Raw genomic sequence first — 23,323 nt, 5'->3', positions numbered from 1 at the left:
GCAAGTCAACCACAATTACAGATTGGAAACTAGAATGACCTGGTACATAAGCTTTAATATCAAGGGACCCAGAAGGGAAAGGGGGACGGTGGTCAATGTGTTAAGGTAATACCAGCTGTTGTAACAAATACCCACTACAGTCTGATGCAGAGGCTCTGGCTGATTGGCAGCAATGTCCATGATTCGCACACTCAGACTCCATCTTGGGGCTCCATCCTTTCCGTGTGCTCGGAATTATCTGCTTCCAGCTGGCAAACAGGAGAAGGTAGCGTCGGGAAGTTTCACCATTTTCTTTAAAAACCTGATCTACACGTTTCACTTCTGCTTGTATGGGTGAGAATCTGTCAGTCTTGCAGCTACCCTAGATGCAGAGGGGGCTTTGGAACATACTCCTGGGCTGAGCAACTTTGTCCCAGCCACTACAATGAAAAGGGACCACGGATTTTGGCGGCTTCAACACTGACCAATCTGTACCGAGACACCAGATCCATAACCCCAGGGGAAGCAGCAGGAAGGGGCTGTCGGGTCCACCAGACCCATCAAATCGTCCTGTTCCCGGCACAACTGCCCATGGCTGACCTGCCACATCTACCACCCTCCTTAATCCTCAGGTCATTGCAAATGGAAGACAGTGAACGTCCAACACCCTTTCCTCTCAATTTTCGAGCCTTCCCTACCCACATTGTATGTCAGGCTTGATGCTGGGAACACACTCATGAATGGAACACAGTACTTGCTTGGGAGTTGAAAGCAGACAAACAGGATTACCAAGTATTTCTTTTTTTTCTGGACTGTGATACTATGAATGAGGTTGCTGGCAGTAGGGAAAGGGAGAACACAACCACTGAATCCACCAAGTGGTGCTGGTATGAGGGAAAGGATGCGATGGAGGAGATTGAACAGGAGACCCAAACAAAAGGGGGCAGGGCCTGAAGTAGTCCCTTCGGTGATTCATGCTGATCAGAAACCTGATCCCAGCGCTAAACACAAATTTAGGCTGAATACGGGGAACCGTTGACCTGGAGCTGGGCTAAACTGCTAACTCAACGCGCTAATGGCCCAGTTGCGTTCATTCGTGTACCAGTTACAAACTTGGAATCATTCAGTAGGTCAAGAGGTGGTGTAACCTTAGAGCACAGACTTTAAAGCCGGGCGGCCTAGGTTCAAACCCCAGTCCTGTCACTCACCAGCTGGGACACTGAATTATTTGTGTTCCTTTTCTCTGGGTTTCAGCTTCATTTCTGTAAATTGGGGCCGATAACAGTACCTCCCCCAAATGACTGTTGTGAGCATTAAATGAGCTAATACATGTAAAGCACTTAAATTCAGAGCCAGGCACGCAGGTAAATGCTGTATTAGCTGTAGGTATAAAAACGCCTATATACAGTCAGCAGTTTCTATGCTGGCTTCATTTAATCCTCACAGCGGGTCCTGTCCTCGATTTCTTCACCGTTTTCCCCTCCCCATCCCATCTTTCCTGGCTCAAATCTGGGGCCACCCTTCCCGAAGTCCCCGCAGCCTCAGCGCCCCCAGCCTCCACAGGGCCCCAGACGCGGGCAATAATCGCTGAGCCGCCGCGTGGGGGCAGCAGCGCGCTGCTCTGCGCACCGCGCGCGGCGCGTTCTGGGGCGCGTAGTCTCACTGGCGTTGGGCGGTGTCTCCCAGCCCAAAGCGCGGACTGTACTCACCCATTTCAAGTCTGGAAGCGGAGGTCTCGCTCCCTCCCTGCGGCGCGGGAAATGTAGCGTGGGGGGATTTGGCTCCCATGGGGAGGGCGGGGTTGCGCAGGCGCTAACGGCCTGCGGGACCCGCCTTGGTTTAATCAGAGTAAGAACCGACGCCCTGGAGGGGGCGCCAGAGCTGACTTTCTGGCTGCAGTGGAAGAACAGAGACGACTGCTCTTACTGACCCATAGCCGGCTGGCCTGTCTTCCCTCCCTCCGCTTTTCTGCATCTCAGCCTGCCACTCTCCCGAGCTCCTGGTCAACTCTCAAGCTGGGTCAGGGCGCTCTCATCTTAAAGGTAAAAAAAAAAAAAGAAAAAGAAAAAAATCCCTTTTCCCCTCTTATCTGTCACCCAGCTTCAGTAATTGTCAACATATGGCCAGTTGTGTTCAATTTTTCTGGCCTTCCCCCTATTTCTCCACTGCACCACCCCCCCCGCCATTATTTTAAAGCGGATCTCAAGCAACGTATCATCTTACCCAGAAAAGTTTCTGTGTCTGTAAGTATTTCTAAATTATAGGAGGTCTTCATACCTAACAAAAATTGCAACAATTCTTTGGGATTATCTGATATAATCGGTATTAAGGTCTTCGACTGTTTCATAAAATGTTTTTTTTACTGTTGGTTTGTTCAGATCAAAAGCTAAATAGTGTACATGCCCGCATTTGGTTGCTGTTACTCTGGGTCTTTTATTCTATAACAGTTCTCCCTCCTCTCAGTTTTCCTTTGGGATTTCCCAGAGTTTGGTTCAGCTGGTTGTACCTTGTGCTGACCTTTAATATATTCCTCTTTCCCCATATGTTCTACAAACTGGGAGATCCAAAAACTGAGTCAGATTCAGGCAGGTTCCACCCTGCACCGGAGTTTCTCCCCATGACCTGTTATTCTACACCAGGCCCTGCTCACTGATTTACATGGCATGCCTGGCTGCTTTAGGATTAGAGTTAGAGACTGAATTTATAACCCCTGTTCTGGTTATGTCCACGGCACACCTGAAACTAACATAATATTGTATGTCAGTTATATTTCAATTTAAAAAAGAGAACATAAACAGATAAATAAATTTTTAAAATACGTCCACAAATTCTTTGACACTTCTCTCTTTAAGAGCCCTGTTTTTGAGTGTAGCCTGGACTTTGTGCCTTGCTTCTAAGGAATAGAACTTGGCAGAAGTAAGAGGGGCTTCTAAGACCAAGTCATAAAAGACATTATATCTTCTTCCTGCTCTCTCTCTTGGCCCACTTGCTCTGAGAGAAGCCCGCTGTCCATGCAGGAGGAGGCGGCCAGTAAGAGTGGGAACTCCTGAGCTCCCGGCCCATAGAATATTGTGGGATAATAAATATTGTTTCAAGAGATTAGATTTTGGATTTAATTTGTTAGCAGCAATAGCTACCTCACGACTTGTGTTCCAGTTATCTATAACTGCATTAAATTTTATCTCAACCTCAGCAAGTTAAAACAGCCAGTTTATTTTCCCTGATTTCCTGTTTTTGTACATCAGGAATTTGGGACGGGCTTGGCCTGGAATCTCTCCTGTGTTTGAGTCAGAAGTTGGCTGGGGCAGGAGTCATCTCAAGGCTTGACCAGGCTGGATGTCTAAAGTGACTCAGCAGCTTAGCTGGCAGTGACATTGGCTGTTGGCTGGCAGCTCAGCAGTGACTGTAAGTAGAGCACCTCACATGTTCTTTCCATCGTGGTAGTCCCAGGGTGGCCGGAATTTTTACGTGATATCTGGCTTTCTCCAAAGCAAGTGTTCTAGGAGAACTAGCCAAAAGCCACGTAGCCTTTTCCGCCCCAGCCTCAGAAGTCACATGGTATCACTTCTGCTGCTGTCTGTTGATGAAAGTGATTACAAACCTACCCAGATTTAAGAGGAGACCGCGTGGATCCAAATTCTTGATGCAAGGAATCAGAGCCCTGGTGGTCATTTTTAAAACAGTTCCACTTTGCTGTAAAGAACATTCTTTAAAGTATTAACTTGAGTCCTTCTCTGTCCTCATTCTACACATTGTCCTCTGATCTATTCTTGTGACTGTTTTTGTAAGGTTTTTTTTTTTTTTTTGGTCAGTGAGAGAGAATTAAGTTTATTTGTTTATTAAAAAAAAATTTGGCAGGGGAGGGTATAGCTCAGCAGTAGAGTTCCTGCTTAGCATGCACGAGGTTGTGGGTTCAATTCTCAGTACCTCCATTAAAAAATAATAATAATAATAAATAAATGAACCTAATCCCTCCCCCCAGTCTTTTAAATGGAGTTACTGGGGATTGAACTCAGGACCTCCCACATGCTAAGCACGGCACTCTACCGCCAAGCTACATCGCCCTCCCCCCCCCATTCTTGTGACTTAATCACCAGCTACATGTGATTCCCAGCCCTGTTTCCAGCTCAGACCCTTTCTTGCCGAACACATTGGTTGCCAACTGGATAGCTCCCTGCTCCTGTCTTCAGTGTTGCTTAGATACCTCAGAGACCAAGCTGTGCCTGTTTAAATTCCTGAGCCACAGAATCACGAAGAATAATAAAAATCATTGTTGCTTTAAGCTACTAATTTTGGCATAGTTTGTTAGGGGCAAAATCTAACTGAGGCAGGATTAAGGGAATGTTTTCTGGCTACCTGTGGGCTTTGCAGAAGAAGGGATCACATGTTTTTCACAAGATAAACAATCACAATTCCAGTGCAGGGCCTGGAATATTGTATTCATTCACCCATCCTTCCACTCATACATTCAACAGATACTTACTGAGATCCAGTCATGCGCTGGGCATCTTTCTAGGTACTACAGAGGTACATCTAGGTGTTCCACTGGTTAATGACAAAGCCAATCTGGTTTTAAGGGGTTGGGAAATAGACTCCACCCCTTGATGTGAGAAGCTGCAAAATCAGATTGTACAAGGCAAGTATACATGGAGGGGTGGAAAATAGGGCTATTTTTGCAGTCTTCCCACAGAGCCCTTTCCTCATGGAGTGTATTACCTAAAGTAAATAATGCTAGCTGCTGTTAACTGAAAAACCTCCCAAAACTCAGTAGCTTAATAAATCTATTTTTTAATTCACACCATAGTCAAGTCAGTGGGGTCATTCAGCTCCACAGAGTCTTTCAGAGACCCAAGTTCCTTCCATCTTGAGCTTTGCCCACCTGTAGGTCCTCAGAGTCCCCTCTGTTGAGTTAATTTTGTGTGTCAACTTCATTGAGATATAGGCTGCCCAGATATTTGTTTGGCTAAATATTATTTCTGGGTGTGTCTGTGGGGATGTTTCTGGATGAGATTAGCATTGGAATTGGTAGACTGAGCAAAGCAGATTGCCCTCCCCAACCTGGGAGATGTCACCCAGTCCTTGGAGGGCCTGAATAGAATAAAAAGACTGAAGGATTGTTACTGAACCAAACTTGATCCTAAGCACAGCAAAGCTAATCTATGGACATGGAGTTGTGGTGAATGAAAATACAGGGTTTATTGTAGGGCCAGGCAAGGAGAACAGGCAGGTCACAGACCTGAACTCCTTCAAGGAAGTGTTTCTAAAGACAAAGTGAGGTCAAGATGGCAGAGTGGTAGGGCCACAAGCTCACCTCTTCGCGAGGCTACAACGAAACCACAACTGACTGCTAGACAACCATTGAAAAAAAAGACTGGAACCTAGCAAAGAAGACCGTCTTCACCTGGAAACATAAAGAGGGAACCACAGCAAGATGGTAGGAGGGGCGTGCTTACTATATGATTGGGCCCCATACCCCCCGGGGTGGGAGACCCACAAGCTGAAAAATAATTAAGTCACAGAGGCCCTCCCACAGGAGTGAGAGCTCTAAGCTCCATGTCAGGCTCCTTGGCTTAGGGTTCTGGCATTGGGAGGAGGAGGAGACCCCAGGACATCTGGTTTTGAAGGCCACTGGGGCCTAGCTCCAGGACCCCCATGGCCTGGGGGATACAGAGACTTCACTTTCTTGGGAAACATACCCAGAATCTTGGGCGCACCAAGTACAAAGTCAGTGCAGTGATTTCATAGGATCCTGGGCCAGGCCTGCCTGCTGAATTTGGAGGGTCTCTTGGGGACATGGGGGATGGCTGCGGCTCACCCAGGGGACATAAAAGCTGTTGGCAGACATTCTGGGAGTGTCCATTTACATGAGCTTTCCTGGAGGCTGACATCTTGATTGGATCATTAGCAGTAAGACCTAGCCCCCACGCAACAGCCTCAGGAAGGAATGGGGAAGCCTCAGGCCAAGCAATGTACAGGGTGGGAACACAGCCCACCCATCAGCAGACTTCCTAAGCCACAAAGGCCTCTAGACACTGCCCGACCCACCAGAGGTCCAGGACCAAGCTTCACCCAGCAGTGGGCAGGAACCGACTCCTGTCGGGAAACCTGCATAAGCTTCTAGTCCAACCTCATCCACCAGGGGCAGATACTGGAAATAAGAAAACAACAATCCCAAAGCCTGTGGAAGGAATCCACAAACACAGGCCAGACTCTGTGTTAGGACTAGCTGGACCCTAGCCCTTGGGTGATGAGAGGAGTGTACTGCTGGGACACATAGGACATCTCCCACAAAGGGCCACCTCTCCAAGGTCGAGAAATGTAACCAACCTACCTAGAAATGCAAATAGATAGTATGAGGCAGCAGAGGACTATCTCCCAGGCCAGGGCACAAGATAAAATCCCAGAAGAAATAAGTGATGAGGAGATAGGCAATTTATCTGAGAAAGAGTTTAAAGTAATGATAGCGAAGATGTTCAGAGAAATCAAGAGGAGTATAGATGCCCAGAGTGAAGTTTTTAGCAAAGAGTTGGAAAATACAAAGAATATCCAGAGTTGAAAAATAAAATCACTGAAATAAATAACACACTAGAAAGAACCAAGAATCGACTAAATGAGGCAGAAGAATGGATCAATGAGCTAGAAGTCAGATTAGTGGAAATCACTACTGCAGAAAAAAGAAATAAGGATAGTTTAAGAGAACTCTGGGACAACAGGAAGCACACTAATATTTGCATTATAGGGGTCCCAGAAAGAGAAGAGAGAGAGAAAGAACCTGAGAAAAATTATGGAGAGATAATAACTGAAAACTTCCCCAACTTAGGAAAGGAAACAGTCACCCAAGTCCAGGAAGAGAGTTCCACACAGAATCAACCCAAAGAGAAACACACCAAGGCACATAGTCATCAAATTGACAAAAATTAAGGATAAGGAGAAAATTTTAAATTAGCAAGAGAAAAACAACAAATAACATACAAGGAACTCCCATAAGGTTATCAGCTAATTTTTCAGCAAAAACTCTACAGGCCAGAAGGGAGTGGCAAGAACTATTTAAAGTAATGAAAGGGAAAAACCTGCAACCAGGAACACTCTATCCAGCAAGGATCTCATTCAGATCTGATGGAGAAATCAAAAGTTTCACAGATGAACAAAAGCTAAAAGAATTTAGCACCACGAAACCAGCTTTATAACAAATGTTAAAGGAACTTCTATAGTCATCAAGCCATAAGAAAAAAGAATAAAAAGAAGAAAGAAACAAAAAGACCTACAAAAGATTGCTTTGGCAGTTTGGGGTCTTTTATGGTTCCATATAAATTTTGAAATTGTTTGTTCTAGTTCTGTGAGAAATATTGTGAGTACTTTGGCAGGGGTTGCGTTGGATCTGTGGATTGCTTTGGGTAATACAGCCATTTTGATAATGTTGATTTTTCCAATCCAAGAGCACAAGATACCTTTCCAATTTTTTTGTATCATCTTCAATTTCCTTCGTCAGTGTTTTACAGTTTACAGAGTATAAGTAACCTCCTTAGTTAAGTTTATTTCTAGGTATTTTTGTTCTTTTGTTGTTGTTCTTTTTGATGCAATGGAAATGTTTATGTCAGTTATAAAATTCTGGTTTTTGAAGTGGAAAAAAAAAGTGAATGAAGGGCTGCAAATGGCAAAATATCTTTCTTATGGGTGAGTTATATTCCATTACATATATATGCTGCATCTTCTTTATCCATTCATCTATTGATGTGCACTTAGGATGCTTGCATATCTTGGCAGTTATAAATAATGTGGCTGTTAATAGCAGGGTGTATGTATCTTTTTAAATTAATTCTTATTTTTTTGTTGGCTTTATTTCTTTGATAACTGTGTAAGTTTAAAAAGCTAAAGCTCTAAACGTTCTTAGAAACAATGAACAGTACATATATGTGTATTTTTTTAAAATGTGCAGTATATTGTGTATATGTATTTACATGCCATATATTGTATATGTGCAGTCAAATTATAACAATTCTACCTAATAAAACTGAAAAATGAAAAACAAAAGACAAAGTGAGGGAGAGGGTTGCAGGGTAGGTGATCAACTCATGCACAATTCTCTTATTGGTGGGTAGTGAGGTAACACATGAGGTCACAGGGGTCAGCATTATCAATTCTCAGGCTCCCGCCAGTCAGGGGGCTCCCTGCACATGGTTGTCTTCTGCCTGATGAGGGTTTTGGTATCTGCAAAACAACTCAAGGATATTATCTGTAGCCCTTGAGGAGGAACTAAAGGTCCTTGACTTTGTTTTATGGCTAAACTGTTAACTATTCTGTCTTGCTTGAATGTTTTCCTTTGTTTCTGCGTGTTCTCGCTTCTCTGATTAAGTTTGCTCTTTGGAACCCAGGGAAGACAGAGGAGGCTAAAGCTTTTCTACAAACAAGAGGCAAGGGACACGGGGGTTGGGGGAGGGGTCTGTCCCTGGGAAGGCCCTGCTGGGTTCTGCTCGGTTTCAGAAGGAATAATTCACGCGGTGCCTGACTACCGAGATGGGAAATTAGTCTTCTGCGCTCAGACTGGGACTTACACCACTGGCTCCCCTGGTTCTCCAGCCTTCAGACTTGTACCTGAACATAAACCATTGGCTTTCCTGGGCCTCCAGCTTGCAGGTGGCAGATCATGTGACTTCCCAGCCTCCATAGTCATAAGAGCCATTTCCTTATAGTAAATCTTTTTCTTTCTCTGTCTCTCCATATAGCCTATGGTTCTGTTTCTCTGGAGAACCCTGACTAATATACCAGTGAAGGGAAGGCAGTGAAGATACAGTAAACTGGGTTAGTCATCACAGGACTATTTGGCATCAATCATGCTTGGGTTTATACCCGGCTCTGCCATCCCTTCAGGCAAGTGACTCCACCCCTCTGAATCTCCACTTCCTTTCATGTTAGTTCCTTTCTCCGAGGGTTGTGAGAGGCCTTGCAGGACACGCCTGTAATGCAGTTACTCCATCAAACCCTCGGGAGGCATTAGCTAGGGTAGTAATGACTATTTTGAGTTTATTAATTGGTGGCGTTGTAACATTAACATCATTGAGGCAACAAATTGTGAGGATTTAAAGCATGTGTTGCAAAGTCCATCTCCTGGGTTCAAATCTTGATTCTGGCACTTACTAGCGGTGTGATTTTGGGCAAGCAATCTCATCTCTCTGGTTATCTGGTGGCATTGTAAAAACTTCTATCTGCATCAGTCAGAACAGGCTAGGTTATGCTGATGTAACAAATGAGCTCTAGCCCTAGTGGACTAACACCTCAAAATTTATTTCTTGCCCACAGAAGTGGCAGATGTCCTCCATGCCATGGTTCATTGATCCAGCTGGCATCCTTCATGTGGCATCTCTATGCTTGCATAACTACCAGGGTTGCCTAGGCAGGGAATTAGCGCATAGAGCGTCCTATACTGGCTTTCAAATGCTGCTACTCGGAAGTGACACACCCAACACTTTCATTCACATTTTATTGACCAAAGCAAGTCACATAACCCTGTCTGAGTTCAAAGGGATCTGGAAGATGGTGGAAGATTTTAGTAATGCTTGCTCTACTATCTCAGTGATGATGCTGGAAATTCAATGAGAAAATCCACACAAAACATTTCCTTCGTTCAGCAAATATTTGAGTACCTAGTATGTGCCAGGCACTGCTCTAGGAACTGGGTACAGAGCAGTGAACAAGACAGACAGAAATCCCTGCCCTCAAGGAACTCACATTCCAAGGGGGAGACAGACAAGAAACTGAATAAATAAGTGAACTCTACAGTAGGTTAGCAGGTGATAAATGGTTAAGAGCAGTTTCAGGTGGGATGGGGAACGTGGGGGCTAAAGTGGAGACATGAGAGGCCCCTCCTGAGATCGCTAGGTGTGTAGACTTGAGGCATTAAGAGATGAGGCACTACCTACAGCCAGCATAGTACTCAACGGTGAAAAACTCAAAAGCTTCCCACTAAAATCTGGGACAAGACAAGGATGCCTACTATCACCACTCCTATTCAACATAGTCCTGGAAGTCCTAGCCACAGCAGTCAGGCAAGAGAAAGAAATAAAAGGGATCCAGATTGGAAAAGAAGAGGTAAAAGTGTCATTATATGCTGATGACATGTTACTATATATAGAAAACCCTAAAAGGTCCACACAAAAGCTACTAGAGCTGATTGAAGAATTCAGCAAGGTAGCAGGTTACAAAATTAACGTTCAAAAATCAGTTGCATTTCTTTACACTAATGATAAATCAACAGAAGGAGAAAGTAAAGAAACAATCCCCTTTAAAATAGCACCCAAAGTAATAAAATATCTGGGAATAAATCTAACCAAGGAGGTGAAAGAATTATACACAGAAAACTATAAACCATTGATGAAGGAAATTAAAGAAGACTTAAAAAAATGGAAAGATATTCCATGCTCTTGGATTGGAAGAATCAATATTGTTAAAATGGTCACACTGGCCAAGGCAATCTACAGATTTAATGCAATCCCTATCCAATTACCCAGGACATATTTCACAGAACTAGAAAAAATCATAATAAAATTCATATGGAACCATCAAAGACCTAGAATTGCCAAAGCATTACTGAAGAGAAAGAAAGGCTGGAGGAATAACTCTCCCAGACTTCAGACAATACTATAGAGCTACAGTCATCAAGACAGCATGGTATTGGTACCAAAACAGACATATAGACCAATGGAACAGAATAGAGAGCCCAGAAATGAACCCACAAACTTTTGGTCAACTCATCTTTGACAAAGGAGGCAAGAATATACATTGGAATAAAGACAGTCTCTTCAGCAAATGGTGTTGGGAAAACTGGACAGCAGCATGTAAAACAATGAAGCTAGAACACTCCCTTACACCATATACAAAAATCAACTCAAAATGGATCAAAGACTTAAACATAAGACAAGATACAATAAACCTCCTAGAGGAAAACATAGGCAAAACATTATCTGACATACATTTCAAAAATTTTCTCCTAGAAGAAATAAAAGCAAGAATAAACAAATGGGACCTAATGAAACTTACAAGCTGCTGCACAGCAAAGGAAACCAGAAATAAAACAAGAAGAAAACCTACGGAATGGGAGAAAATTTTTGCAAGTGAAACCAACAAAGGCTTGATCTCCAGAATATATAAGCAGCTCATACGACTCAATAAGAAAAAAATTAACAACCCAATCCAAAAATGGGCAGAAGACCTAAACAAGCAATTCTCCAAGGAAGACATACAAATGATCAAAAAGCACATGAAAAAATGCTCAATATCACTAATTATCAGAGAAATGCAAATCAAAACTACAATGAGTTACCACCTCACACCAGTCAGAATGGCCGTCATTCAAAAATCCACAAATGACAAATGCTGGAGAGGCTGTGGAGAAAAGGGAACCCTCCTACACTGCTGGTGGGAATGCAGTTTGGTGCAGCCACTATGGAAAACAGTGTGGAGATTCCTCAAAAGACTAGGAATAGACTTACCATATGACCCAGGAATCCCACTCCTAGGCTTGTACCCAGAAGGAAATCTACTTCAGGATGACACCTGCACCCCAATGTTCATAGCAGCACTATTTACAATAGCCAAAACATGGAAACAGCCTAAATGTCCATCAACAGGTGACTGGATAAAGAAGAAGTGGTATATTTATACAATGGAATACTACTCAGCCATAAAAACCGACAACATAATGCCATTTGCAGCAACATGGGTGCTCCTGGAGAATGTCATTCTAAGTGAAGTAAGCCAGAAAGAGAAAGAAAAATACCATATGAGATCGCTCATATGTGGAATCTAAAAAACAAAAACAAAAACAAACAAAAACAAAGCATAAATAAAGGACAGAAATAGACTCACAGACAGAGAATACAGACTTGTGGTTACCAGGAGGGTGGAGGGTGGGAAGGGATAGACTGGGATTTCAAAACTGTAGAATAGACTACACTGTATAGCACAGGGAAATATACACAAAATGTTATGATAACTCACAGAGAAAAAAATGTGACAATGAGTGTGTATATGTCCATGAATAACTGAAAAATTGTGCTGAACACTGGAATTTGACACAACATTGTAAAATGATTATAAATCAATAAAAAATGTTAAAAAAAAAAAAAAAGAGATGAGGCACTAAGGAGGGTCTAGAGATGCCTTTGTAATGGAGTGTTGGCGACAAGTATGCCCAGAGAGGGGCTCTTTGAATGTCACTGGGTTTGCAGGGCCTCTTTATCTGTGTCTTGTCTGTGTTCAACTGAGAAAAATCCAGGTTGCGCTGCCACTTACTTTCTTAAGGAGGAGGAGATGAGGGCAGAGAGGTGACAGGACAGATCACTAGGGACTTGGTGACCATGGTGAGGACTTCGTCTCATCTGAGGGCGGGTGCAGGCAAGGGAGAGCTCAGCCAAGCACTCCCTTAAGTACTTTACATACGTCTTCAAATGTCCTCATAACAGTCCTATGGGATGGATGCTACATATAATCTCAGCCAGGATGCTCTTGATCTGACCCAGGTGCTCACAGGCTCCCCCTGGCTGCATTTGAGGAAAAGACTTCCAGGGCAGGCACAGGAGCAGAGATCAGGGAAGAGGCTATTCTAATGGTTCAGGAAAGGTGAGGGACCAGGTTGAGGGCGGGGGAGGTGGAGAGCATTGAGATTCTGTAGGTAGAGTCACCAAGGTTTGTTGACAGGCTGGAGTGGGTCTGAAAGAGACGTCAAGGACAAACCTAGGGTATTTGGTGTCAGTCACTAGAAGGACTGAGGTGCCATTAACATAGATGGGAAGGTGAGGAGACAGCAGGTTTAGGACGAAGGTCAGGAGCTCAGTTTAGGATGTGTCAAGCTTGAGACATCTCTCAGATCCCCATGGAGATAGTGAGCAGGATGGAGAATGTAGGAACCTGGAGAGAGAAATATCTGGGCTGAAGATAGAAACTGCGGTGTTGATAGCCTCAAGGTAGAATTTAAGCCATGCATGTGGGGAGATCCACTGTGGCCGGTGTGGGCTAGAGAGGAGAACCAAGGCTAAGATTTGGAGCTGGCCAGGGTTAAGAGTTCAGGGAGACAGACCTGAATGACAGTATGATTGTAATTGGCAGTGAGTGCTTTGAGAAATTCACAAGATTGTAACTGCACGCTTCGCCTAATCTCAGGTTCAGAATGGGAGGGGTTCCTAGAAGAGCTGACTCCTGAGCTGACATCCAGAGGTAGAGACACTACAAAACCAGGCCAAAAAAATAAAGGCAGAAGGAGTGTTCCAGGTAGAGGGCACAGCACATGCAGCTAGTGAGCCCCAGAGAGGACAGAGAAGGAAGTTAACAGTCTGGCAGGGAAGGGTGTGGTGAGAAGGGAATCCAGATTAGTCATCACCAAAAGTTTTGGCATTAGCCAAGCCCAAGTACAGACCTGGTCCTGCCACCCACTGTGACCTCTGCCTTCAGAGCCTCCATTTTCTCTCCTGCTAGTTTCTGCCTCACAGACAAGGCTTGTGTAGTGGCCGCAGCAAGCCCTCAGGAAGCATAGCTGTGACTGGGGTTTTGACTGTTGTGATCTTGTTATTTGAGCTATTATATTATGGAAGACTCAGCATTAGAGGAGTGCTTAAGAATACAAACTAGGTAGTTTACTCAGTTTACTTATTTGTAAAATAGAGATAATATAGAGCATACATCCTGATGGACTGTTTTGAGGACATTTGAGCTAATATATGTAAAGTACTTAAGGGAGTGCTTGGCAGTTGTTGCTGTTGTTTTAATCAGTATTTTCTAAGGATGAGCGAGAGTCAACCACCTGAGGAACCTCGGGGTGGGATCCAGGCAGAGGGAACAGCACAGCTACAGACCCAGAGGATAATACCTACTATTTACTAAGTGTTTATCACTTAATTCTGGTAGGGGCCTAGAAAGTGGGCCATGGGAACCCTTGTTCGCATTGTACAGATTCAAAAACCATTGCTCAAGTCACTGTTTTGGGATCCCAAGTTATTAAGGGGCAGAACCAGGATTCAAACTCAAGCTGAGTCAGCTTCCTGGAAAGAGGCTAAGGGCTAGACAGCCAGATTGCTTGCGGGAGCCAGATTTAACTTCATCCGAGGAGCCCTGAAGAAGTACTGGGCGCTCACAGGTTGGAGGTTGGAACCAGAGAGTAAGCGAAAGGGCTTCAAAGGTGGCTTCAGTCGCCAATGTCCCTCTCAGCTGCATTCCCCACCCAGCCCACCACCCGACCTTGGGAACATCTAGCCTCAGAAACTGGGCTGTGGCCAGCGAACTCTTACTGTGTCAGGGGCCCTCTTTAGAGACTGGAAGATTGAGACTACAGTTTGGGCCCATCCAGGGAAAATGATTCTGGTGACCCTGAATTGGGGGGTAAAGGGGTGCGGATGGAGGAGGCACGAGGCGGATTTCGGAGGCGGAATTGGAACGCCACCCGGACTGTGCCTGCAGTGTCCCCGCCACATATGCGGGCGCTTGTCCTCGGACTGTGGGCCAGACAAAAGTCGGGGCCTCCAGACTTGTCGGTGTTTATCGAGACAAGGCTAGGTCAGGGGACAAGTTCCAAGAGGACAGAAAACCACATCCGTGGGCGGGTGGAGGCTGGCTTTGGGAAGAAAATTCACACTACAACATTAGCGGGGGTGACCTTGGGCACGGTGACTGCCCAGGTCACCTCGGGGTGCCTGCACCTGAACTCGAGAGGTTGCAGGGGAAGACCGCAGCTCTATAAAGTCAGGGCGGAGTCGGACCGCTCGGCACCGGAAACGCAGGGCGGAGCCTCGGCGGCCGCGGCCCGCTGCAGGAGGCGGGCCGGCATGCTCATGCGCAGTTCCAATGTTGGCGCTAGGACCGCGCGGATGCCGACTGGGCCACTCCGCTGTGCCTAACCCTGCTGCGGCCTCCTGAGTCATCAGCCCCGCCCTAAGCAGCCGGACGCAGCCGGAGGCCCCGGAGCAGCAGATACCAGCGGACCGGCGGACGTGTGAGCAAGGCGGTGAGCGCCCAGTCCGGATTCCCCCTGCACTCCTTGATCCCGGCCCTGGCGGCCTTCAGATCCGAAGAGATTCTAAAATCTTGGGCACGGGGGTACCCCCCGACCCGTGATCTCAGATTCGAACTCCCAGACCTGTCCGGCCTCAGTTATCCCGCCCCGGACTCTTCCACCTTCTCTCTCAGGATCTAAAGTACGAGCTCATAGACTTGAGAGGTCTTGTAAATTCAGCCCTGGGTGCGGCCTCCAGAAGCACTATTCTAGATCCGTGCTCTCAGTTCTAATAGAGACTCCGTTATCTCGGGCCCCATGGCTCACACCCACAATCTTAGACCCGAACCCACAGACCCAACGATAACACTGTGATCTCGCTGTTCGTTGTATCTAAACTCTCAAGCCCACATTCTGGATTTCTGAAAGTATGCTCCAGGGGCCTCCAGGAGGAGAATTTCCGATCCTCGCCCCTGACCCGCCCAAGACCCCTAAATCAGTTCTGAGGCTCTGGATCTCAGATTCGAGTGCCAACGTAGGGCCCCCATCTTTAAAACTCCAGTTGACTTGGCTGGTGTCTGGTGCTTAGTGATGGTTATGCGTAGATTCAGTCCAGGGTCCTCCAAGCCAGACGCTGACACTTTGGACCAGGAGGAGGTTTCAAATCTGATCATCCGTCCCTATGCCATCCACCCGAGAACAACCTTCCCCTAGAAGCCCAGACCCCATTCCGAAAGGATCCTCAAGCCCCAGCTGGAGGATAGGTCTCCTCCTAGAGGCTTCATATTACTCCCCTCCACGTCCAGCAGCCAGAAATGCGTATTTTTGTGGGGAAGGGGGCGGGCTGACGGACGGGACAAGGACTTGACCCCTTTTTCTCCCCTACAGGAATCTGGAATCACAGCCATGTTCCTGGTTAACTCGTTCTTGAAGGGTGGCGGCGGCGGCGGGGGAGGCGGGGGCCTGGGCGGGGGCCTGGGGAATGTGCTTGGAGGCCTGATCAGCGGGGCCGGAGGAGGCGGCGGAGGAGGCGGAGGCGGCGGCGGCGGCGGTGGTGGTGGCGGAACTGCCATGCGCATCCTGGGCGGGGTCATTAGCGCCATCAGGTAAGGCGGGGCCTGATGAGGGGCGAAGCCTGGAGGAGAAGGCTTGTCCAGCAAGAATAGAATGGGGCAACCTGGACCCTGACCAGTAACTTTAGGCTGGGCCGGGCCTGGGCTAGGAGACTGGCCTTGAGGGGGCTGGCCCTAATGAGTTCATGGGGGCGGGGCTTGACAGGGACTTAGTCTGACTGTTGAGGGGACACAATCTGATGGGACCCGGCGGGGCTTTGGGAGGTGGGGCTTAATGGGTCTCACATGGCTAACTTCCGCTAACCTGAGATAAACGTTAAGGGGGCGGAGCTAATGATGCTGAGTATCACTTAATGGGGGCAAGGCTTTCCATATAGGTGGGTTAATGAGGAGGTGTACCTAGAAGAGGTCTAGGCCTAATGAGGTAAGGAAATGACCTTGAAGGGGCAGAGCCTGGCTGGGAACCGGCTGGATTAAAATAGAATAATGTCCAGGTGGAGGTAGGGCATGTGGTCCATAAGGGCCTAATTAGTCTTGGCCACTGAATGTGAACTTTTTTTTAATTGCAGTATAGTCGGTTTACAATGTTGTGTTAATTTCTGGAGTACAGCATAGAGTGTGATCCTTTGAAGGGGTGAGAACTATTGGAGCTGGGGTGGGATGCTAGGACGACACAACTGTTCAGAAGTCATGGAGATGAAGTAGGTTCCTAGACAGGTGGGACCTGAGAAGGGTGGAGTCGAGGGAAGGTTGGGGCCGAGGTTCTATGAAGCAAGCCCTCGGAGGGACTAGGTGTTTTGAGTCTGCCATTGGGTAGGTGTGCCCTGGCAAGAGAAAACTACCGTGGGGGCGCAACCAGGGCAGCAAGGGTAGGGACAGGCGAGGAGGACGAATGAGGCGGAGGGAGCAGGTAGGTAGGGTGGCGGGGTGGGGGTTAGGGGCTGGGGCACGGGGGCTGGTGCTGCCGTTTGGAGGCCCCGCCCCCTGGCGCTAACTGCCGCCATGTTTCCCTTCATGGATCCTTTCAGTGAGGCGGCTGCGCAGTACAACCCAGAGCCCCCGGTAAGCCTCCCTTTGCAACCAGAGGCCCCTCTTCTCACTCCAAGGCCTTTTCCAGCACCCATTCATATCCCTTTGGAGAAGCCCCACACCTCTCCTTATGAAATTCCTCATTAATTCTCTCCCTCGTCATGTCCTTAAACTTAGCTCTACCCCACTCCCAATTCACCGACTACCTCTCATTCTTTTGTCACTCAGCCGCCCAGCCCACTGTGACTTTCCCACCTAGGGCTGTCCTGGCCAGGGCACCCCTCCCCCTACCTGCTCTGAGATCTCCTCCCTCTGCAGCCCCCTCGCACCCATTACTCCAACATCGAAGCCAATGAGAGCGAGGAGGTCCGCCAGTTCCGGAGGCTCTTTGCCCAGCTGGCTGGAGACGTAAGTAACATGGGGCCCCCAGACCCGTCCTGACCCTTCCATGCCTTCCCTTGGGCTGCCCTTTACATACCCACCCTACCACAGCAATCCCAGAGTTCCCATTCTCCTTCATGACATGCCCAGACCCTTTCAAGTCACCCCTGACCCATCCCTAACTTCTCCCCCCAGGACATGGAGGTCAGTGCCACAGAACTCATGAATATTCTCAACAAAGTCGTGACCAGACGTGAGTGACCAGGGGTCAACATACAGGGCAGGTTCAGAGGCATGGCGTTCACTGTGATCTCTGGCCTCTGACTTTCAACCTGTTTCCCACAGATCCTGATCTGAAGACTGATGGTTTTGGCATCGACACCTGTCGCAGCATGGTGGCCGTGATGGATGTATCCTTGAGGGCAGTCTAGGGGAGGCCTTGGCAAAGAGGGGATTTTCTGAGGGCATGATGAGCAGACAGGGTGTAGATGTGGACATGTATACATCAAAACACACACCCACCCATGGCCATGTGGCAATAAATAATAATATCAGCTGTCCACAGCTGGTGACTTACTTACATTTACTTCACAGCCACCCTGTTAGGCACAATTATTATACTCCATTTTATAGGTGAAGAGACTCAGAGAGAGGCAATCACCTGTCTGAAGTTATACATCATAAGTGGGAGTATAATCTTTAAAAATTGTGTAACACTATATTGTACTCCTGAAACTTACATAACATTGTAAATCAATTTATACCGCAATAAAAAAAAAAAGTATGTGGCAGATTAGGAATTTGGACTCAGGTCTTTTGAGCTTGAGAATTTCAGCTTAAAACTGCCTCGTGCACACACGTTGACAAGGTCACACCACATACATGAAGATATGTGAAGGCATGTGCATGGGAACACACATAGGCCCATCATTCACTGATTTTGGATACATGCACACTCAGCACAGCATTGCACACCTATATATTTATATATATGTATGTATGTATCACATGATCACACACATGTGTTGCATAGGGTTAAACAGTTCCAGCTCTGCCCCTCAGCAAGGTTACTGAGCCTCTCTGCCTCAATTTGCCTCCCTGTAAAATTGGGTGAACCATAAGGGTGATAACAAATTGGAGTTACCTGCAAGTGGTTTCACATAGTGCATAGCACATAGTAAGTGGTCTGTACACACTAGCTGTTACATGATCTCATCCAGGTAGATTTTTCAGCTCTGAATCTGTTTCTCTGTCACTAGGGAATAACACTGGTGGGGCTGGCGTCTTGAGGAGTTAGTGAGACAAATGCTCCTGAGAAATAGAACTATCTGATGTGTACTAGGTCGTTTGATAAGCCTTGGCCACTTGGCCATCATTGCTATTTATTGAGAATTTATCAAATGCCAGCCCCTTTGCTAAGGGCTTTATACCAATATCTCATTCATTTTTCTTTCTTTCTCCCTTCCTTTCTCCCTTCCTTCCTTCCTTCCTTCCTTCCTTCCAACCCTCCCTCCCTCCCTCCCTCCCTCCTTTCTTTCCTTCTTTCCTTCTTTCTTTCTTTCTTTCTTTCTTTCTTTCTTTCTTTCTTTCTTTCTTTCTTTCTTTCTTTCTCTTTCTTTCTCTTTCTTTCTCTTTCTTTCTTTCTTTCTTTCTTTCTTTCTTTCTTTCTTTCTTTCTTTCTTTCTTTCTTTCTTTCTTTCTTTCTTTCTTTCTTTCTTTCTTTCTTTCTTTCTTTCTTTCTTTCTTTCTTTCTTTCTTTCTTTCTTTCTTTCTTTCTTTCTTTCTTTCTTTCTTTCTTTCTTTCTTTCTTTCTTTCTTTCTTTCTTTCTTTCTTTCTTTCTTTCTTTCTTTCTTTCTTTCTTTCTTTCTTTCTTTCTTTCTTTCTTTTTTGGCAAATCTTAAACTCCCAATTTATCCCTCCCCACCCCATTTGCCCCCTGGTAACTATAAGTTTGTTTTCTAAGTCTGTGAGTCTGTTTCTGTTTTGTAAATAAATTCATTTGTGTCTTTCTTTCAGATTCCACGTATAAGTGATATCATATGGTATTTTTCTCTCTTTCTGGCTTACTTCACTTAGAATGATGATCTCCAGGTCCATCCCTGTTGCTGCAAATGGCATTGTTTTATTCTTTTTTATGGCTGAGTAGTATTCCATTGTATAAATACACCACAACTTCTTTATCTGTCAGTGGACATTTAGGTTGTTTCCATGTCTTGGCCATTGTAAATAGTGCTGCTGTGCACACTGGGGTGCATGTATTTTTGCATCATTCACTTTTTATCACAAGCCCAATAGGTATTTAGTCACCACCTTATTTCCTTGGAGTTCTGATACCCTTGTTTTTTACATGTCCTTACATTTATAAAGCTGAATTACTATCAAGGAATTTTATAAATGAGGAATTCCATGTGGTTATGTTCAAAAGGGAGTCCTTATTATTTAGAAATGTAAGTTAAAATAGGTATGGGTGAAATGAAAAATGAAGCCACACCCCAGGTGACATGACTGGGGGTGGGGGTGGGAATGAGAGCTGAGGTTTTAGCCCAGGTTCCCCTGCTTGGCTGTGATCATCATCACATATGCAGGGTGCACAGTGCACACATCTGGGTAGTTATTCTTAACACCCTCCTGCTAGAGTGACACGACTGGCAAGCTGGGTTTTGAGGAATTCAAGTACTTGTGGAACAACATCAAAAAGTGGCAGGTATGTGCAACCTCTGAAACTCCTAGCATGAGGACCCCCAAGCCATGGAAATGCCATGCCCCACGATGCTCACTTGAACCCTGACCTCTCTGTCCCCACAGTCCGTATACAAACAGTTTGACTTTGACCGTTCAGGGACCATTGGCAGCAGTGAACTCCCAGGAGCCTTTGAGGCAGCAGGTGTGGCTGGTGGGAACATGGTGGGGCTGAGGGTGGGACTGGTGAGGCAGCCCCCACTGAGCTGGTCTGAGCTTGAGTCCTGGGGCTGGGAGTGGGTTGGGCCCTGAGGCCGCCATGCCTGAGAGACTAACATTCTCAGGGTTCCACCTGAATGAGCATCTCTACAATATGATCATCCGACGCTACTCGGACGAGGCAGGGAACATGGATTTTGACAATTTCATCAGCTGCCTGGTCAGACTGGATGCCATGTTCCGTGAGTGACACCTCACCTCTCTTCCTGGGTGGGGATTTGTCCAACCTCCATTGGCCAAGTCTCCTCTGAGCCTGACCCTGAGGTGGGCAATGTCAGGGGCACAGAAGAGACTAAAACACCTGTAGTTCCTGCCCTCATGTCGCTCACAGTCCAGAGCAGGAGGCAAGTTGCCCGACAGGGCGGCTCAGAATGGTTATGTCTGGGATAGGGGAGGCCTAGACAGTGATGGGGGCTGTGAGGACAAGCTCAGGGTAGAGTGGGTTTAGATTTGGGACTAGGGGAGCTCTAACAGCTATTCAGACTTAACAAGACACCTGGTGCAGCTTACGGGGTCAAGGGGGGGCTTCCTGGAGAGGGGAGGGCAGGGCACATGTGCGTTGAGACCAAAGGATGATGAGGAGTGACCCCAGCAAGAGGGTGGGGACGAGTGTTGCAGTGGGAACAGCCTATGTGGAGGCCTAGAAAGGAAAGAGAAGATGGTGCTTTGGGTGTTTCTTGTTGGACTCAGTTCAGAGTGCTGAAAAGGAAAGGGGTGATGGGGAGACACAAGGCCGGTAGGGGCTGGATCACGAGGGTCCTTGTGAACATTAATGCACTGAATCCTTAAGACTGCCTTGAGGAGTGGGAATTATTGTCCCCATTTTCTGGAGGAGGAACCTGGGGTTCAAGGAGGCAACATTTATTAAAATTTCTTGCTCACAGCCACTCAGCTAGGAAGCTGCAGAGCTAGAATTTGAACTCAGATTTGCCTGAGAGAGTTGAGTGAAGGGAGGCAGGAGCAGTGGGCGTGCTCAGGCCATGCCCAGCTGTGAATGCCGAGTTCAGGGGTGCTCTGACACTGCTGGGGTCAATGGAGAGCCACAGCAGGTTCTAGGCAGGGGGAGGATAGGGTCTCAGGTTGAGCTTTAGGAAGATCTCCTGGCTTCCCAAGAGCCCAGGGAGGACAATGCATGAGGAGCTTGGGTAGAGGAAAAGGGGCAGGTATGTCAGGGACACAAACGGAAGATGGAAGTGGACAATAGGGCAGTTGATGCCACAAGTCATGTATGAGTCATGTATTCTTCTCAGCCCAAGAAATGGCCTCAGACTTACCAGCTGGGGGGCCAGGAGTAACTAGTGAGTGCAGTGTCCGGGACATCACGCATGTGGACACTTGAGAGTGGTAACTGAGCAGCGGGTGAGACAGAAGCAGCAGGACAGTGTGGGCACCCTTTGCCTAGGTTTGGCTGTGAATGGGGAACATGGAGCCGAGTTTCAGGACAGGAGCAGGGACCACACCAGACTGTTAGGAGCGGGAAGTGCAGAGCCTGCTTCCAGTAGCTTGCTTAGGCTGGAACTGGAGGGTGTGGAGCTTAGAGCACGATGGGAGGCTGGCGCTCCAGGCTCGGGCAGAGGGTGAAGGGGGAGGGGCGTGCAGGTCAGTCTAAGGAGGCCATCACTGAGGTGGGTAACAGCCGGGTTCCAATCCCTTTCCTCTTTCTCGCTAGATGACATGGGGCCCATCACTTCACTTCTCTGTGCCTTTTTAAAAATGACACATCTCACAGAACTGGATTAAATGAGTTAATATATGGGAGGCACTTTATGTGCTTGGCACAGAGTACTAGCCATTATTATCATTATTCCACATGTTAGTATATTTTTATCCTAAAAGCCAATCCCAACTCTTCGTTTCTCCAGGTGCCTTCAAATCTCTTGACAAAGATGGTACTGGACAAATCCAGGTGAACATCCAGGAGGTAAGAACCCCAATCCTGGGATGTGGGGGCCCATCAGGGGACTCTCCCCTCAGCCCCGTGTGCCAGCTCTGGGCTGGGGCTCCCTCCCTCCTGTTTTCCCAGCAGGCCCTGGGTGAGGACAGAGAAGGGCTGCTGGTATTGCTAGGTGCCCTGCTCCTCACTCTCGGTGCCTTCCTCTCCCCAGTGGCTGCAGCTGACCATGTATTCCTGAAGGGGAGCCCCAGACCTGCCCCCTCATCGCCTCGCTGTAGGAGTCAGCTTGGACTCTTCAGTCTCTCCCAGGGCTGATCCTGTCTGCAGTCACATCTTCTCGGGTCCCACTGACCCACAGGCCTTTCCGTTCTCCCAGCCCTCAATACCCGGCTCTCAGTCAAAAGCCAGAGCCCAACGTGCCCCAACATGCCCTGCCCCGAGGGTTACCCCAGCCCTGGCACACCCATCTCACACCCACTCCGTAACCCCTCTCTTGCACCTGTGCCAAGCCCAGTACTTGTGTTGCTTCCACACCCCAAGGGCCCTTCTCTCAGTTCTGAGAGTATCACTCCGGTCGCTACACCCAGTTACCACCTAGGCAGCAGAACTCCAGGCCATTAACAGGCCCACATGCCCCAGTGCCTTTGTCTGTATTCTGCTCCCAGCCTGCCAGGCCCAGGAGGAAATAAACGCACCCCAGTTGCTGTTCTCTCTGAGGTCTGCCTCCTGTTCTGAGAGTTGGGGGATGACTCTGGCTCTGTCTGGGGCAGAGGGATTCTAGATCTGGGGAGTGAGGTGGGTTTGTCTCTGCAGGTCTTCTAGTCCTGGTTTTTTTCCTCATTCTGGATCCCAGTTAAGCTGTAGTCTCATTCTTGCTGAGATTTCACAGGTCCTGTGAAGACCAAGACCGGGACCTGGAAGCCTGGGCCATCTCTGCTTCTGCTGCAAGAGCTGGGCTGCTGGGAGGTTTCATTGCCACTCCTGGCTCTGTCCCCCAAGGCCATGTTTGTCCCTCTCAGCTTTGGTGCTGG

The 23,323-nt window shown here is 47.2% G+C and overlaps 1 protein-coding gene and 1 long non-coding RNA gene across 2 annotated transcripts; one reads left to right on the top strand and one right to left on the bottom strand.

Moving 5' to 3' along the window:
- Positions 1 to 35: 35 nt before the first annotated feature.
- LOC141578735 (uncharacterized) lies at positions 36 to 1,819 on the bottom strand. The gene is made up of 2 exons (XR_012509399.1): positions 1,689 to 1,819; positions 36 to 248 (listed from the first exon to the last, which is right to left on the bottom strand). It is a non-coding gene; the product is annotated as an uncharacterized LOC141578735 (long non-coding RNA).
- A 12,986-nt stretch (positions 1,820 to 14,805) lies between these two features.
- CAPNS1 (calpain small subunit 1) lies at positions 14,806 to 23,008 on the top strand. Its single transcript, XM_074371177.1, has 11 exons — positions 14,806 to 15,158; positions 15,845 to 16,062; positions 17,058 to 17,091; positions 17,377 to 17,466; positions 17,635 to 17,692; positions 17,785 to 17,849; positions 20,076 to 20,144; positions 20,246 to 20,324; positions 20,464 to 20,580; positions 22,261 to 22,319; positions 22,504 to 23,008. The coding sequence occupies exons 2-11, from the start codon at positions 15,863 to 15,865 to the stop codon at positions 22,528 to 22,530; spliced, it is 798 nt and encodes a 265-aa protein (XP_074227278.1). The 5' UTR covers positions 14,806 to 15,158; positions 15,845 to 15,862; the 3' UTR covers positions 22,531 to 23,008.
- Positions 23,009 to 23,323: the final 315 nt, after the last annotated feature.

This window comes from Camelus bactrianus, chromosome 9, assembly GCF_048773025.1.
Source record: "Camelus bactrianus isolate YW-2024 breed Bactrian camel chromosome 9, ASM4877302v1, whole genome shotgun sequence".
Lineage (NCBI taxonomy): Eukaryota > Metazoa > Chordata > Mammalia > Artiodactyla > Camelidae > Camelus > Camelus bactrianus.
Note: the sequence above shows the minus strand (reverse complement) of the source record. Positions and strands in the feature narration are given on the sequence as shown.

Bases quoted from the DNA above. Each gene is read 5' to 3' on its own strand.
- CAPNS1 (XM_074371177.1), top strand. From the start codon at position 15,863: ATGTTCCTGGTTAACTCGTTCTTGAAGGGTGGCGGCGGCGGCGGGGGA. The intron at 20,145-20,245 runs GTATGTGCAACC...CTGTCCCCACAG, and splicing joins ACAACATCAAAAAGTGGCAG to TCCGTATACAAACAGTTTGA. The intron at 20,325-20,463 runs GTGTGGCTGGTG...TAACATTCTCAG, and splicing joins AGGAGCCTTTGAGGCAGCAG to GGTTCCACCTGAATGAGCAT.